This window comes from Lipophrys pholis (genome assembly GCF_963383615.2).
Source record: "Lipophrys pholis genome assembly, chromosome: 16".
NCBI classification, from domain to species: domain Eukaryota; kingdom Metazoa; phylum Chordata; class Actinopteri; order Blenniiformes; family Blenniidae; genus Lipophrys; species Lipophrys pholis.
In genome coordinates, this window is record NC_137634.1 from 1,733,302 (window position 1) to 1,751,154 (window position 17,853).

At 48.5% G+C, this 17,853-nt stretch overlaps 1 protein-coding gene across 1 annotated transcript in view; it reads right to left on the reverse strand.

Moving 5' to 3' along the window:
• Positions 1–17,853, reverse strand: part of robo3 (roundabout, axon guidance receptor, homolog 3) — a gene marked incomplete at both ends in the record, with an annotated part of 99,177 nt that overhangs the window by 44,857 nt on the left and 36,467 nt on the right. The window contains one exon of the mRNA XM_080483348.1: positions 8,922–9,248. Coding sequence (XP_080339474.1) covers positions 8,922–9,248 — 327 coding nt within the window. The remainder of the gene's footprint in view (positions 1–8,921; positions 9,249–17,853) is intronic.

Genomic DNA, 17,853 nt, shown 5'->3' on the forward strand with positions numbered 1-17,853 from the left:
TGACGGTCCACCGGACTCTTTAAATGAACCGTCTGGGGTTCACCATTCGCTGCACGGCGAAGAGACCAACCACACACTTGACCCTCGGCCGCTGCAGTCCGCTCTGGAACGACGCTGCGATTGCATCCCATCGATTTGTGTGAACGGAGTATTGATCGTTTTGGCCTCTCGTCCTCGCCGTCTGTCACGACGGACGACTGGAACTCCCCAGATGTTCGCCGCTTCCTGATGAGCTGACGGATTCGTTCTGTACGTTTCCATCCTGCTGCGTTCAGGAAACTCACACACACAGTCAAGTACACACACACACATTCGTTCACCTCCACACATTCATGCACATACACACACAGATTCAAGCAGCACATGAACAAACATGGCCGCCTCATTGGCTTCACAGAGAACCCGAACACACAAAGCTCAGCCTCAAAAAGCAGCAGGAGAATAAACGTCTCTAATCTGTCTGTCTACGGAAACGTCTCACGACGCTCTGTCGTATGTTTTAAGAAAAATCTAATAGTTGCTGCTAACGACAGTCAAACAGCTGGTGAGAGAACAAACAACCGGTTCACTTTTAAATTCGACTCATCCTTCACTTTATTTAATCGTCTCTGTTTCAGAACCAGACCCAGGAAACTTTAAACAACATAATACAACCTCAGAAAACTTTAATAAGACGAGTTCCTGGGTCTCTTGAAACTGATGACACTGAGTCCGAGGAGAGAGCGTGTGTGTGTGTGTGTGTGTGTGTGTGTGTGTGTGTGTGTGTGTGTGTGTGTGTGTGTGTGTGTGTGTGTGTGTGTGTGTGTGTGTGTGTGTGTGTGTGTGTGTGTGTGTGTGTGTGTGTGTGTGCGCCGTCGGGCACAATGAGTCTGAACAGGAGGTCGTCTGTGTCCCGTCAGCGCACTAATAATGACTCTCAATTAATTATCTTCTTAATTGCGACACTTGGAATTACAATGCAAGCAGCGATGGATTGATTGCATCCAGATGTATGTAAAAAAAATACTATTAATTGTTTCATCGTCATAAAACATGTCGGACTTTATTCAGTATTTATATGAACTAAAGCCTCAAACAACCTTGGTGCTGCTGAACACGACTTGTTGTCCTCAACCTGCACGTGACTTCCTGTTTACCAACAAACAGCAGAATGGTGAACGAGCAGAGGCCTCGGTCTGGGGCCGGGGCCTGCCTGGTGGAGGGGGCGTGGCCAGTAGAGGGGCGTGGCTACAGTGAGGGGTTTATTGTTGTGGACAGGACGTCCTGCTGCGCCGTCATTAGGAGGGGGCGGGGGGGGCGGGGGGGGTGCTCTTCCTCACACCACCTGTTGTCAGTGCACACCCCCATCCTTCTGCTGCGGTCTCACTGACACACACACACACACACACACACACACACACACACACACACACACACACACACACACACACACACACACACACACACACACACACACACACACACACACACACACACACACACACACACACACAGATCGCTGGCCTCCAGCACAGTCTAATTAATTCAGACTATCCTCTGGAGGCGACTGGCTGCTGCGATTGGTTCAGTGGCCAGCAGACGGACGGATCATTAAGGAGGGGGGGGGGGGGGGGGGGGGGGGGGGGGGGGTTAAGCCTCACTCCGGCCATCCTCCCCCCTCAGATCAGGATGACCAGTGACTCTGTCCTCCACCGATCCCATTAGTGAAGCGTGAACACACCTCGGAGCTCCGTCTCTCTGCTGCAGAGGGACGGAGTGACGGCCAGACTCGTCTTACTGATTCATGGAGGGTGAAGGGGGATGGACCCAGAGACTGTAGGACCACCGGACCCAGAGACTGTAGGACCACCGGACCCAGAGACTGTAGGACCACCGAACCCAGAGACTGTAGGACCACTGAACCCAGAGACTGTAGGACAACTGGACCCAGAGACTGTAGGACCACCGGACCAAGAGACTGTAGGACCACCGAACCCAGAGACTGTAGGACCACTGGACCCAGAGACTGTAGGACCACTGAACCCAGAGACTGTAGGACCACTGAACCAGAGACTCTTAACCAGGGTTAGGGTTACAACATACAAACTGCATGATGAGCACGAAGCACAAAGGCGTCTTGACAGACGTCTAAATCTCTAAGATCTTTCTTGTGCAACAACCGGAAGGATTTCTGCCTTTTTCACCAGCAGAACTAGAAGATTCAGTGTTTTTAGGGTCACGCTGTTCAATCCAGGACGGATGAGGACTCAGACTGCTGCCTAATAAAGTGAGAGGACGCGTTAAACAGCTGACTGATGCGATCTGAAAGAATTGGCTGAATGTGGCGGGACGCAACAGGCCGGGCTGTTATTGACTGACAGTTAAACTAAACTATACAAACACAGTAGTGCTTACAGCTCACACAGCTGGAAGGTTTTAACTTTATAGTCTCACAGCTCCAGACAGTCTCACCCTCACATATGGTCTCTGTCTGTCTGTCTGTCTCTCAGTCAGTCAGCCTATTGGCTTTTAACATAATGACGCTCGTTCAATGACAACTTGATCTGAAAAGCTGACTGGTGTGGTGGAGTGTGATGTAAACAGACTGAGGGCAGGTTGTCGAGGCCGCCAGGACGTTTGAGAGCGAGCGCCACAGAGCGACGAGCTGCTGGTGGCGCTGATGAGGTTCTAGCTTCTTCATCACACTGCAACTCCACCCGAACTCCACCAGAACTCCACCCTAACCCCCAAATCCTCTTCCCATTTCCACATCCACAAACCCTGAAATCCATTTCTGTGCACAGGATGATCAGTGTGTGTGTGTGTGTGTGTGTGTGTGTGTGTGTGTGTGTGTGTGTGTGTGTGTGTGTGTGTGTGTGTGTGTGTGAGAGATGGTCCCACTTTCCCAGACACTCGTGTGAGTGTGAGTCAGCTGAAGACAACTGTCACCAGCTGGATCCTCCTTTCTCTTTTACACACACACACACACACACACACACACACACACACACACACACACACACACACACACACACACACACACACACACACACACACACACACACACACACACACACACACACACACACACACACACACGGTTGTCTTCACCTGTTCCTTCCCGGCTGCAGCTGCTCTCCTCCGACTATCAGACTTAACCTCCAAACAACCTTATAAAAAGAAGTTGATTTTCAGAGCTTTCTCCGCCCACACAGTTTTATTTGAAGTGTCTCTGACTCCACCTTCCTATGAGGAACCCCCCCCCACCCACAGGGCAGAGTGAATATTCATGAGCTGTAAAGCCGGGCGGCGGCGGCGGCGGCGGAGACGTCGCTGGCATAATAAAAATGTCAGAGGTGTAAAACATTCGGAGGAGAAAAAAGCAGAAGCCTGAATTTCAGCGAGTGGCCTGAATGTCAACCCCCCCCACCACCAAACCTCCAACTCCCCCACCCCCCCGGGGGCGTCTGGCCCGTTAGCTCCATTGTGCTCCACTGACTTTACGCCACTGACATGAATTGGCCTCTGCTCCCGGCACGCAGCGTTTGCAGGATCAAAGAATCTCTTCTAAGGCGTGAAATCGGATCCCAGCGCGGCGCTAAACACATTCTGAAGGAAACGCTGAGCAAAGAGCGGCGGTCTCCAATGTCAGATACACACACACACTAATTAAAACACGTCAAGACGGTGTTTTCTCCCCCCGTCGATCCTCCGACTCCCAGACAAGGTGTGAAGGGATGTTCTACTTTAAATATTGAGCAGAAGTGTGTTTAACCTGAGCTGTGTCAGAGAGGAAGCGACTCCTGCTCCACTTCCCGCATCAAACATCTATTCAGTCATAAGAGAAACGCTTTACTGGGGTAACCGGGCAGGTGGCGCTGTGTAAAGACACAGAGAACATAAAGAGAGAAAAAGACACGGGGAATACTACAAATCCAACGTGTCACCTCATTAAAGCAACGAGCATCAGCAGCGCCACCTGGAGCAGGTGGTCCGCCATGTTGGTGAATGACATCACGGAGATGATGACGTCATCAAACCCGTTTTCAGTCTCCTAAAACGCGGCGCCGACCAAAAAACGACGTGGTTCCATGAAACGGGCGGCGGCGTGCGGACGGTCCCTCAGACTGATGCTTGTGTGTTGGAAACTCTCCGTCAGGGAACTTGAGCTGATCTTCAAACTTCTTCACACATTCTACTTTTTGCAAATTTTGTCAAGAGCGTGAAAAGAAATCTCTCTCTAACGATGCGCTCTGCAGCGTCTCTATTCTTCTACATTATTCCCCCAAGTTGCTTGCCCTTGAATTGGTGACATAAAATGTCAAATGAAAGGTTTTTATTGCTCCTCGGATCCACACAGTGTCTGCAGATACAAACTGCAATTATTGCACTGATATTGCCCGAAGCCAGTTTCATTTTACAACTCGTGTCTTTATTGTGGCTTCCTGAACAGATCTAATTTGCAGTCCCTGTAAACACTACAGCTCTGGATTTGAGTTGACGACAACAGATGTTCCCTGTCAGCGATGCGTCTGAAAACCACTCAGGATTTCACATCCCTCGACAGGGCGTGGCGGCGGCGGACGATAACTTTAAACTAAAATCCCAAATTGTCAAACTACATCAGGGAGGAGCACGCAGGGGGAGATGTGTGGCGTAAAGGGTTAAAGCTGCCGAGCTCCTCATCGTCCCACTGCACCAGCAGCTTCATCAGGATGACGGGGAACGATGCACGTTATACTATACATCCTCTGGGCTGCTGGCTTCGTCCATCCATCCACCCCAGCCTCCTCTTTACACCGCTGCTCCACCCGATTCCTCTTTCCCTCCAGATATTCATGCAGATATTCTGGTTTGTGTCCAAATGAAAGAACCGTTGGCACGTCTGCAGTTGGAATGTGTTCCTCCACTTTATCACCTCAAAATAAGCACAGAAAATAGGACCAATGGCGCTGTAGCTCGCTGGCATGTCCAAACCAACGAATCTATGAAGATATTTTTGGACGGGAACAATCTTAATGACATGTCACTGAAAACACAAGGTTTGACTCTTTGGTGCTGATTTGCTTCAGTGTCAGACAGAGGGAAAATTCAATTTAAAGCCATAGTAGCCTGGAACAGGTCAAACTTCTGGTCGTGACCCGGTCCGGTAAGTCGATAGGTTCTGGTTCAATCCCCAGGGGAGTTGATTTTTTTATTTTTTTTTTTTAAATTCATTGAAATATGTTATTTTCTTTAATCGGCTATTTCCCAGTGGATAATGAACTTTTCAGCACCGAGCATCACGAGATCAGCACCTTTGATTTATTGTTGTTAAAAAACAAAGGAAGCAGTGGCTCCCAGTGTTTTCTCCAGCAGAGCTTTTCTACGTCCTGCAGACTTCAGTCTCTGCGGCGTCACAAACAATCATTTCAAGTCATTTCCAGCTGAAATTGCAGCGCCAGTGACGGTTAATGTCTAACAAGTTGTTGTGTCCTGCTCCGCTCTGCTCTCCACTGCAGGATCATCTGCTGGTGTCCAGGAGGACAAGTCTACTTCTTCTACCATCATTCAGTACGGCCGGTGGACGTGTGTTTGCGATGCACTGCCCCCTGCAGTTTGGGAGTGGGAGCTACGTGGAGTATTAATGCACACACACGTTCTCTCATGCCGATTCCGCACGTCTGCGTTTAACGAGCGGGAAGCATAAAACGGGCTTAACAGTCTCAGAATGTGTAGCTTAAGAAGCTGTCTGCTACTGTCTGATGGTCTTTCTCTGCACCAGCGACTAACAAACATTTACATTGGACAGCAAACGTCATTAATTAGAGAAAGCATTTGCAGACATGGAGGCAGTTCCGCGCCCCGCCTGCTTCTCAGCTCTGCGGCAGATGGACTGCGAGGGGTTAAACCTTCCCACGGCGCCAAATATACACACCAACACAGAACGCTGCCGCTTTCTCTCGGTTGCCCCCAGAGATTCAGAGTCGCAGGCCGAGCAACAGACTGCCATCTTGCGCCTCCTCTGGCTGGACGAGCCTCCTGGCAGCCGCCACGCCGGCCCCTGGCCTCAGCTCCGGCCCCCCGGTGCCAGGCGGGGGGAGGGAGGCTGCTGGAGGGAGCCGGCGCTGGCTTTAGCTCCTGGCACCGGACGCTGTTTGCTCGACATAACCTCTCTCTCTTCCTCTGGAGGCCAGACTCTAACAGAGCGTTGGCAGAGGAAAGCCGAACACACAAACACATCATTTTTCTCCCGCCGCCGCGGATTAGAGCTTCTTATCCACGAGAGCCACCGCCGAGCGCCGGGTTGCTTCCCCCCCGTGCGTCCGTCTGTTTGCAGACAGCCGAGGAGAAGGTCGCGTCTCGGAGGACAAAGCGTTGGGAGTTAGAGTCGGACACGCTGAAGCAAAGATGGAGGGATTGGAGGGTCGTTGGTTAACTGAAACCACGAGCCTCTCGTGACCCCGCCTGACCTGCGGAGCCGAGTCGGAGGTTCTGTCAGCGCTCAGCGCTGCCAGCGGCTCAGCTGTTCCCCTCAGAGAGGACTCTTTATTAGGTGTGAGGCCCTTCAGGACAATCTGACGCCCGGACACAAGGCGCTCCACAGCTGTCTAGAGTTTCAGCCGTTTCACTGGGAACGGAGCTGGTTTGAGTTAGCAGGAATTCCTGAGAGGGTTTCCAGTTTTAAAGGCCGGGAGACATTCGGGGGGGTCACATTGGAGGAACCGGAGGAAATGTTTAAATCTCTCCTGGTGTTGCTGCAGCTGCTGCTGGCGTCTGATAGAACCATTACCTGTTTAATAATATAAGCTCACACACTGACCATCCCAGAACACACAGCAAGCCCCTGGAAGGATCCAGTCACAGCGACTGCTCGGGTCCCTTTAAATTACCGGCTGTCGTCACAACAAACTTCTCAAAACTTGAGCACGATCGTCTCCACCTAACAGACTAATGGCCGAGTCTAACAGCCCAGATTTAATTGGGCCTGTACACGTTCCACTGAAGTGCCACTACTTACAAGCGTCCCAGCAGCCCCATGGGACCGGAGCATCTTGTACTTTAAAGACCCAACATCTGCTGGTGAGACGCTGCCAACAAACGCCGGCCTTTCGTCGCCTCCCTGCGAGGCGCTTTCCGGTCCGGTGGCAACAACCGTTAATCTGCTGTCATCCGTCTATGAGCAGGGCGGGGGGGGGGGGGGGGGGGGGGGGGGGGGGTCTGACATGGGGGTCAGAGGTGGAGGTCCGACATGGCCTCCATGGCCTTGTAAAGCACACTGATGTAATAATACTGGGTTGTAAACAGGTACGCATACCGAATGCAGTACTTTTATAAGTACCAACCAAATTCCGAGTACCGATTCAGGTAAAATCAAACGGTTCCAGGTTTTAGTACCTAAAAGGATCCTTGTGACTGTGAGAGAGGAGCAGTAGGTGATTGTCCGAGCCGGACTCCAAGGCAGCGTTGCAGCACAGGAGCGTAGTGACGTCAGTCGACATGGTGGATAGAAAACTATCAAGGGGCGATGCAGAGTACACTGAAATATCTGTGAAGTGAAGTACGAGGCCAGTGGAGGGAGTACTTCTAATCTGAAGACCACCAGATGTTTCTCCAGGCTGAAGAGACTCTCATCTGTTTTAAACTTGTCTGCCTCCATGGAGCCTCGTCACTCGAAGCTTCCAGAGGAGAAAGAACAGGAGGAGGTGGAGCTGCTTTTAGTTTGAGAATTATTAAGAAGAAAAACTGTAGATATTTGTGGAACGACGACGACGTTACAATACAAACAGTCGTGTGTTGTTTTGATAAATGTATTAAATTCTATATATTTAGAAATAAATATGCTAAAGTTTTTATTATTAAACAAATTAAGATTTATTACCCCATAAAATCACAAAACTACCTAATTGGAATTCTTTATTTCATTCAAAAGTTTAAAAATTTAATAAAATGAAAATAAACAGTCTGAGAAACAAAACTTCCAATTCAACACATTTTGAATGAAAAGGAGAAGAGAAGATCTTATAATATCTACGGTCTTATAATATCTGCCTCTGAGTTGCCTTTCAACACCTTTACGTCTGTTAATGTTCAACATTCTAAATATTTACACATATATCTAAGCATTTTATGTCAGTATTTACAATATACAAAAAAAACAAAAAAAAAACATCATTTTCATGTTTGTTCAAATCAAATACCCAACATCTCAGAATATTTATAGTCAAATCAAATTGTCATACTTTTTAAACAATGCAGATTTGAAGTGTTTCTTGAATTCCAGGAGAGTTCCTGAGTCTTTACTTCTTTCTGCAGACTGTTCCACAAACTGATTCCCGTCACTGTCACACTTCGTTTCATTTCTTTGGAGTTAAAAGTGTTTTTTTTAAAGACGTCTGTTCCTTTCAAATTATAGTGACTTTCTCTTTTTTCAAACTTTCTTGGATGTTCAATGTTTTTTTATTGGTTTTATTCAGAACCTGAAGAATATTATAATCAACTATATCATTCATTTTTAGCGACTTACATTTGATAAATAGTGGGTTTGATGGATCTCTATGTCTTATATTATATATTGTTTTCAGACTGTGTATACGTTTTACAGGTTGAGCCCATATTTCCACAGTAAGTTAAATGTGGTTGAATCACTGTTATATAAAGTGAGTAAAGAAGATTGATTTTAGTGAAAATTTGACTTTATGTGACACTGCGATGGATTTAGTGATTTTTCCTTTTATATCATTTAAATGTGACTTCCATTTGAGGTCCTCATCAATGACGACTCTAAGAATTGTGTTTCTTTCAGTACCCATCCCTCGAGGCAGCGACCCTGTGGAACCAACCCCAGCAGGACAGTGACTCCAGCATCGCTCCAGTCTGATCCGCCTCCGGATCTCGCCAGGTCGTCAACCAATCAGCAGCTCAGCCCTCGCACGGTGAAAATATGAGAAGAGCCCACTTACTTGCCACCTCCAGCGACGCGTTGCGGCTGACCGCCTCGCCCAGGTAGTTGCGGGCGACGCACACGTAGACGCCCTCGTCGGGCTTGCTCCGCCTCCCGTGTACGATTCGCAGGAAGAAGAGCGAGCCGCTGGGCAGCAGCATGCGGTGGGAGCGCGGGTCCTCCCGGTCCGTCTCCACGCGCTCGCCGTCCTTGTACCATTCCACCATCGGGGTGGGCCGGCCCTCCGCCTTGCAGTTGAGCGTGGCCGGCTCGCCCTTCGACACGATGAGATCGGACGGGTGCTCCACGATCCGAGGGGCCGCGTCCTCCAGCCTCGGCCGGGATCCTGCAGGGGAGCGGCGGTAAAAGACCTCAATTATCACGTTTGCTGGCAGCGCCAGTATAATTACAGCCGATCTGCGTTTTAAACGGGAACAGAAACACAACCGAGTTAACAACCGGCGTTATTCAGGGTTGTTAAAGGCGACGATCTGCTCGCTCATTAACGCCAAACGATGCAAAAACCTCCTTTTAAGCTCCTCGAACATAAACTGGACCGACCAGCACGACTCATTTACACGCTCTGAATGTAAAGTAGTGCGACGGCACCAGTGTGGAGGGAAGCTGCTCTTTAATACACGCCGCAGCCTCGGCACAGGAACGGGCGAGTGGGCGTTAAAATGATCAAAACCTCTCGGCAGCGTGTTGAACAGGCTCCACAGCAACACATCGCTTCATCAGCTACACGGCCGTGTGAAATGAGCATGTAATGTGATTACTCAGCAGTAACACGTGTTGAATTACGAATTTCCACGAAGCCGAAGTCTCGGGCACCGGAGGGGAAGCACCAGGGGAGGGAATGCTGGAGAACTTTATGAGAGCAGCTCCAGAAACGCTGTGCACCTCTCATGTGGTGATTGATCCGTGTAATTTGACTCCTGCCTCTTGTTTTCCTGGAGCAGATCATCCTGCGTGGAAAGCAGACCTCTTCAGCTCCACTCATTGAAAGCAAACTGAGCGCTGACCTGTAGCATGGGCTGTTTGTCATTTGGCACCATCCTCATGGTCTCACTCGATCAGAGGACTGCAACCTGCGGCTCTGGAGCCACATGTGGCTCTTTAGTCATGTTTCAGGCTGAACTTGGACCTCCTGGATCCAAAACATCAGCTCAATATGAAGGTTTTATGACAGCGGACTTCTTGTCTTTCACACAATCAGTCACACACTGATTCTCACTACAGTAGTAGTACTTGTAATGTACATATGAGGACTGACTGACCTGCAATGGATGACGTGTTTCCATGAACTGTGACTTTCTGCTGATGTCAACATCTTGACCAATCAGACTGAGTCCCGCTGACGACAGGTCAAGTTTCACTTTATTCCTTCAACATCCTAACTTAGCGTTGTGTTTTCTATCATGAGTCACATGGTGACGCAGTACTTCACAGTACATCTCCTGTGTTTTACTAACAACCTGCAGGCCACGATTTCAGCCTTTCTAAGCTCCACCCACATTCACCAAGAGCATTTTGATGATGATGATGTCTGTTTACAGCACTGACTGTTGACATGCATCACTGAGTGCTTGTAATTTGACACCCGCCTCTCTGTCTTGTAGCAGCGTGATGCTAGCTCCACGACGACGTCTGGCCGGTGCAGCAGAACGACGATACGTCAGTTCAGATCTCCACCACAGCCTGCGCTGGCACACTCCTCCAGGATATCGGAGTGTAGCTGTGTGGTATTCCCTGGACTGATGCTCAGAGAGCAGATGTATGTAGGAGATGAGGGAGGCTGGAGGAAACGCAGTGAAGTGGATTTAAACAGACAGCTGGGGTCCGGGGAGACGAGCTGCAGCTTTAGGCCCCATTAAAATGGAGCCGGGTTTTTACAAAAACTGATATTTCCCCCTCTACGTTTTAAATTTTAAAAATCCTCATTTACCCGGACCTGCAAATAAACCTGGTTCAGAACTGCTGTGAGCAGCCAGACCTGTAGGGGGCAGTGTGACGCGAGGCGTGAAGTCATGATAGCCAATCAGAATCCTGGAACAACAACACGACGTCAGGAATGGCAGGAGTCACTTCCTGTTCTTTCAGCGAAACAGTTTGTTTGTTGGGACCGATAAAGAAGCGGAGCTCCTCCTAAATGTGGCGTCAGAATATAAAACTTTAAAGAAACTATGCTTTCATTGGATCCAGGTTCGTCACAGCCTTCAAATCGTAAACACGTGTCGCACAAAGATGATGCTTCTGTCGCAGACTGTGATGGAAATCTCCGTCTCGCCCTCTCTATATTGGGGGCGCAAGCCTTCGCCGCCGCCGCCGCCATCTGGAACTCGCTCCCACAACCCAACAGGGACACGGACTCACTGCAAAACTTCATTATTATTACATGCAAATGGAAAGATGGAGTTTTTTCTAAATCTCCACTTTGGCCTGGGTTTTTTTTTAGACATCATCATTTGGTGGACTCGTAGCTGCGTTTATGTGTAAATGCCCAAACGCAGCGAGATGTCACAGTCCTGGTGAATACTGGCTATGTGTAAATGTGGCCTGAGAGAAGTGGAGTTAAACAGACAGCCGGAGTCTGGAGAGACGAGCTGCAGCTTTGGAGAAGGTTTTCTAACAGGAACGTCTGGACCCTCTGGACCTGTTAGCTCGTGTCCACGACGCCTGTGAGCTAATGAAGCACTGAGATTCTGTCCAGACTGTTTGATGAAGGCAGTGTGGAAGAAACACAAATCACTGTCTGAAGCCAAAAAAAACTAAAAGGAGTCCTTGAAGGATTTGTAGGAGATTTATAGCCAACAAAGCTTTGATCCACTAACTTTGGAAAGTCTGCTCTACAAGTTTTTTCTCATTTCAAACTCGTAACAAAAGACACAAAACCTGCTCACAAGTGTCAGTGAGTCCTGCGACAGGAGGGCCCGGGAATCTGAATGAGGCTTCGCAGTCTCCAGCTCAAATTACCACCATCGGGAGAAAAGATGAAAAACGATTCCTGTTTCCGTCAGAAAGATTAAAGTTTGAACGTGTGAAGACTCTAACGGGTGGAAAGAACTTTCTGCAGTTTGGACAAAGTCACTCTGGATCATAGATTCAACAGATATTTTCCCACCTACCAGTCAAAATCTCTCATGTACCCTCACGACAGGAAGTTGCGGTATTAAAAGCGTCAGAACGAGCTCCATGTTTAATTTGTTTCCCGAACACATTTTAAGAACTGATTCAAAGACAACTTAAGGGAGACTGGATACGTGAGAATACCTGCTGACGACTCCAGAGGATCTCTGGTCGCAGAATTCTGGTAACTGACGGGTGAAATACTGCAAAGTACAACAGAAATATATCCTGCGTCGGTTTGCAGGAGGAAACAACCTTCCATTAGAAAACAGCCCAACAGGCAACGACGACTCGCTTATCGACTTCGTGTCAAATGTTTCGTAACGACGCAGTTTTTCTTTATCGCACATCCTCAGTTTGTGTCACTAGAGGGTTTTGTCAAAACACGTTGGTATTTCCTCTGAGGTTTTCACTCTCAGCAGGCTCCAACTCAGGAAGACGTGATTTACTCCTGAGATTACAGTAATTTCAGCTTGAAGAAACAGTTCATTTGTTCCACCGCAGCTTCAGCCGTCACTTTCACTTCTGCTTGATAAATCTATAGGACCTGGACAGAGCCGGGAGACGTCGATGTGACGGGATGAAATGACGACGTGTTCAAACACTCGAGCACAACGGATCGGCTGAACACTGTCGATCCAACGCAAACCTTCTAGAACCACCGTGGACCCGACAGGAGGAGGAATACTTCCAGGATCCCATCATTTTTCAGTCACGTTTGGAGATCAGGAATCCGACTGTTGAAGGGAATCTGGAGGAACTGCGGCTTCAGACTGCTGATGGAAGGAATTCCTCGAAAACCAACTTGAATAGCAGAAATTCTCCTCCTCTGAGTCTGGTTCTGCAGAAAGCCATGACCTTTGACCCTGGTTCTGCCGGTTTCTTCATGTTCATATGACTGAGTTGTATTGAATTCAAAACTTTTAACGATCCTTCTAGAAGAACAAGAAGAACCTTCCATATAGAAGCGACACAGCATCAGAATACTCGAGTACAGGTGATGATGTCACACCAGAGTTAAGTCCTGTTGCTTCGGTGGAGCGGAGCGGTTCTTCTTTTAATGATTTCCTTCTGTAACAATCACATCATCACTCCAGGAAACTGAACAGTGTTTAATTTTAATTAATTCCTCTCAACTTTCCCGTCCTGCCTGACGAGTCCATGTGCAGAGCGCCGTATTTAGAGTACACAGAAACCTCAGAACAAAGGCATACAAAGAAGAAATTACCGTCAAACAACTTCAAAGTCCTTCAACCTGGAAGAAGAAGAGACGTAGAGCTGGGAGGCGACAGTGAAACGGTGCCGACGAGGAAAGAACTGCAGCAAACAGCCACGAGCAGCAGAAACTCTTTTCTATAACGAAGCGTGAAAAAGTGCTGCAGCACAACGTGTCAATAACAAGAGTGTCTGAAGGTGAGGAACCCTGCTTTTACAGAACAAACAGCAGAAGAAGAGCCACAGTGTTCTGAAGCTCCAGACCCTGAACCTTCACTAGTCCAGACCCTGAACCTTCACTAGTCCAGACTCTGAACCGTCACCAGTCCAGACCCTGAACCTTCACCCTGAACCGTCACCAGTCCAGACCCTGAACCTTCACCCTGAACCTTCACTAGTCCAGACCCTGAACCTTCACTAGTCCAGACCCTGAACCTTCACTAGTCCAGACTCTGAACCGTCACCAGTCCAGACCCTGAACCTTCACCAGTCCAGACTCTGAACCGTCACCAGTCCAGACCCAGACCCCAGTCCAGCATCAGGAAAACCCCTGAGGTTCTTCGATATATGAATGAAAATGATGAAGATGAGGAGTTTATGGAGCCCTATTCACTGATTGCAGCTTTATTAAAAGCAAACGTTTGTGGGGGGGGGTACATAATCTATAGTGGGGGGGGGGGGGGGGGGGGTGTCCATATTCTCCAGCGGAAAATGAACCCAGTTTCGATTTTCCAGGGGGTACCATATTTAATACTACACCGGTATCATCACACACCACATCCATACGTTTGGTTTTCTGCAGGGAACAGGACATAAAGTCTGGACGCCACCGGGCGAACTGAGCGATGCTTTTCATTTCCACGGCAAGGACTTAGAAATAAATCAGAATCCTGCAACAAATCAGAAGTGGTTCTCCTCCTCGCTCTGCGGCGAGTCGTGGTTCGGAGTGAGATTAGGTCGTGGTGAAGGAGAGCGATCAAGTCGTGCTGGAGCTTAAAACTGCAGGCTAAGCTGAGCTGCTTCACCCTGCACTGCAGATAACAGGCGCTCTCACAAGACAGAGCCGTTAATGGCTCTGGAAAGTCTTTTCAAACTCCAACACAGAAAAGTAGCTGCTCGTGGTGAAGAGAAAGAATTTATAATTTAATAGAGAGAGGAGGGCGAGCGAGGGCCAGGACGGCAACACGACGGCCATCACAGCAAATCCAGCAACTTTCCTGAACCTTCCTCATCTGCAATTCTTCTCAGCAGCTCGTTTTACCTCCTCACTTTGTTTTATAGCCTCCACCTCCCCCATTTCTCCCCCGATCCTCCCTCGATTCTCACCCAATCCTCCCACAATTCTCCCCCGATCCTCCCTCGATTCTCCCCCGATCCTCCCTCGATCTTTCCATAATTTCCCCCTGATTCTCTGTTTGCACCAAAGTCAGTGGAATCGATTAGTAAATGTGCATTGAGGGGTAGTTGTGTGCACTGAGGGGGGCCGAGGCTGCAGAGTTTCCTCTGCTCTCCTGTCCGACTCCTGCATGAGACAGAGTGGAGGGTCGTAAAGAGACGAGCTCTTTAGCTCTTTGAGTCTCTGTTGTTGATGCTCAGCATCTGAAGAGGCAGAGTCAACGCTGCTCCAGGAAATGACTGTTTTTATTGGGACTCTCTGGGGCTGTGAGCTGCTTTCTATGATGGGAGTGGGGGACGTTTTGGAGCTGCTTCTTTCTGCTCTTTTTCTTTGAGGATCATGGATATTGGGATATCCACACTCCCATAGCAGTGTCTAAAAAAACCCCCCCATCTATGGTACAACTGTGTTTCCTGCTCCCTCGGAGCGTGGCCTCTCCCCCCGGAAGAGCAGCCAAATGAGGTTTGGCGAGATACTTGGGCTCGCTGTCAAGGCAGAGCAGCTCGCCATCGATAGAGAGCAAACACTAGAGTGTTTTTGTCTGGTCCAATGGGAGCAGACAGTTGAAACCATTTTGAAACCAGAAAGTTCCCGGTGGGGAAACACGGCTGAGAGGCTGAGGAGTTCATTAAGCTTTGATTTGGTTCCAGCTCCTGGAAACACGCCCGAGTGGGCAGCAGCACAACGGCCCCCATACATGCAGATCTCCACTCTTTTCACTTTGACTTTGAAAAGTACTCTCCTCCAGATTCCACATTGTGATGAATATTCAACAGCTGGCTTTTTGCAAGACATCAAATATCACCGACGATACTGCGGAGGAGTTGAGCAGCTGAACTACTCCCGAATATGAAGAGTCAAATAACTCTGAATGCAGCTTAGAGAAGCAAAATGAATTTTGAGGACTTTAATACAACCAGTTCAAAAACATTTCAAGGCATCACAGAGCCTGCCAAAAGGGTTTCAGATCGAGTAGCTCGCCAGTAACAAGCATCGATTTTCTCCACAGACTCCACCGAGGGCTTTGGGTTTTTCGGGGTAAGGTCTCTGACAACAAGGGAACTGTAACTGGCAACTAGCTTCACTGTTCCTGCGAGTTCGCTTTAAGTGCTTCGTTTGACGAGAGCAAGAAGAGACAAGAAGAGACGGGAGAAAATACCTCAAGCAGGAGAGAAATGGTGGACGGAGGAAGCAACACTTACAGGCCATTCTGGGGGAAAATGTGCACAGTGGCTGATTTCCTGACAGAGTGATGGAAAAGCTAAAGATCCTGTTTTTGGAAGAGACCAAGCTGGAGGGGTGGTTTTATAGAAAACATTCACTAAATATTGTGGTTTGAGTCCAGAGGAAAGACAAAAGTCATTTTTGAGCAGAATATTTCAGTGTAGTCGGATCAGGCCCAACAAGTCACTGTGGTACTGCTGGTACTCTGGTTCCCAGGGAGTTTAATGTAATGAAGTATAATTCAACAGCTCGTTGGATCAGTGGGGAAGATTACTGACTTAACACTTTGATGAAAAAGTCCAGTATGACAGATCAAAATCAGTATAATGACATTTTCTTCTTGTTCACCACAAATACCATGAATATCTGTTGACGGAAGGTGTTTAATGAGTACTGCGACGTGTTAGTGAGAAGACCTGTAGAGAGAATTTGACTCGAGAACAGGGAGGGTCACGAGTTCAAACACTTTCATTTACAAGACGGAGGAGAAGTGAAGCAAAGAGTTAACATCACGTGACTCATGAATACGATGATGGAGCGACATTGCTCTTCACCGGTCCAGTGACGAACTGCTGGAGGTGCACTTATTGACGGAAGTATCTACATCAGGCACTATATTGAGTCACTTCAGTACGAGCATTTGTTGAAAAAGCAAAATCTTAAACGGAGCAGTGACTCGACGATCAGTCATCACTAATTATCGGTCCATTGGCTACACTGGTCAACCTGCTGTCGGGGAAGGAAATGCTAACATGGGGGACACTTGGACGGCTACTCGGTACTCTGGAGACCGAACGCCTGGACGGAACCTTCGTACTGCGGGTGGCCAAACGAAGCTGCGGGGGAAATCCCACCGGCTTCCTGTCCCACAGCAACATAAGTCAAAATTAGCTTCTATTAGTGCTGTAAACCACTTCCACACACTATCTGCAGCTATCAGTCTGGCCTGGAGGTCGACCATGAGGGGGAGGAAAGGACTTCCTGAACCCATCAGAGGAAAAACAATCCAGAGGCAGAGTTAAAAAAAGAAGTAACTCTCAGGGTTGTTTCTGTGTTATTGACTGATAAAACACTGCGGCTGACAAGTAAGGTCATTTCCATCCAACTCAGGATAATCTACATGCAGAGACCTATAATTTGTGGTTTGACAATGACTGATGAAACTATTCTGCTTCCCAATACAAAGCGGCGTTCGTTTCTTCCAGCTGGATGATTAGATACAGCGAGGCTGCGGCTAAATATAAAGTTTCATTGATCAGCAGTCACGATGATCCACTGCCTGGCATTGTGAGGAGACGCGGTTCCCGCAGCTCTCATCATACATGAAAGACTGACAACGTACAATCCCAGTCAAGAAAGATTGCTTATTCATGAGCGTGATAATGTTACCATGAAAGCAGATAAACGCCCCGTGAGCGGAGGATATTTAAGGGAACATTGGTTCTGCTGTAATTAAATCACAGGGTTCAGAAACTGATGAGGAGCTCGATTCCAGCGCTGTTGTTAAACGCTACCAGTGATTTCTGACACAAGTTAGATTTAACGAGATGAGAAAAGACCTCGTCAAGCGAGTCACGTCTGCCCCTCTCCAGCAGGGCCGGCCGTCAGTCATCAGCTCAACGCGACTCTGAACCGCCTCCAATCCCCTCGTCCCTGTTTGTGTCTCATCGCTCTCAAGGTAGCAGGCAGCACGGCGGCCGTCACTCCTGGAGAGGACAGCCGGGTCTGTCACTTCCAAGAGCCGGCCATTAAATCATCAAGTCCGTCCTGCGGCAGCAACACCTCCAGACACCGCCGCCCAAAATCCTCCAATATCATCCGACGATTCATTCTGCACGGAGCGGCTTTCAAACTGCACCGCACCACAGAACGTGTTTCATAAAGTCACTGAAAGCACAACTGAATGCACCGTTTTCTGTTTTGTCTTCACTGTGGAGGACACGATCAGTGACTGCTCAGATTTTTATTCTGATCTTTTGGGTTGATT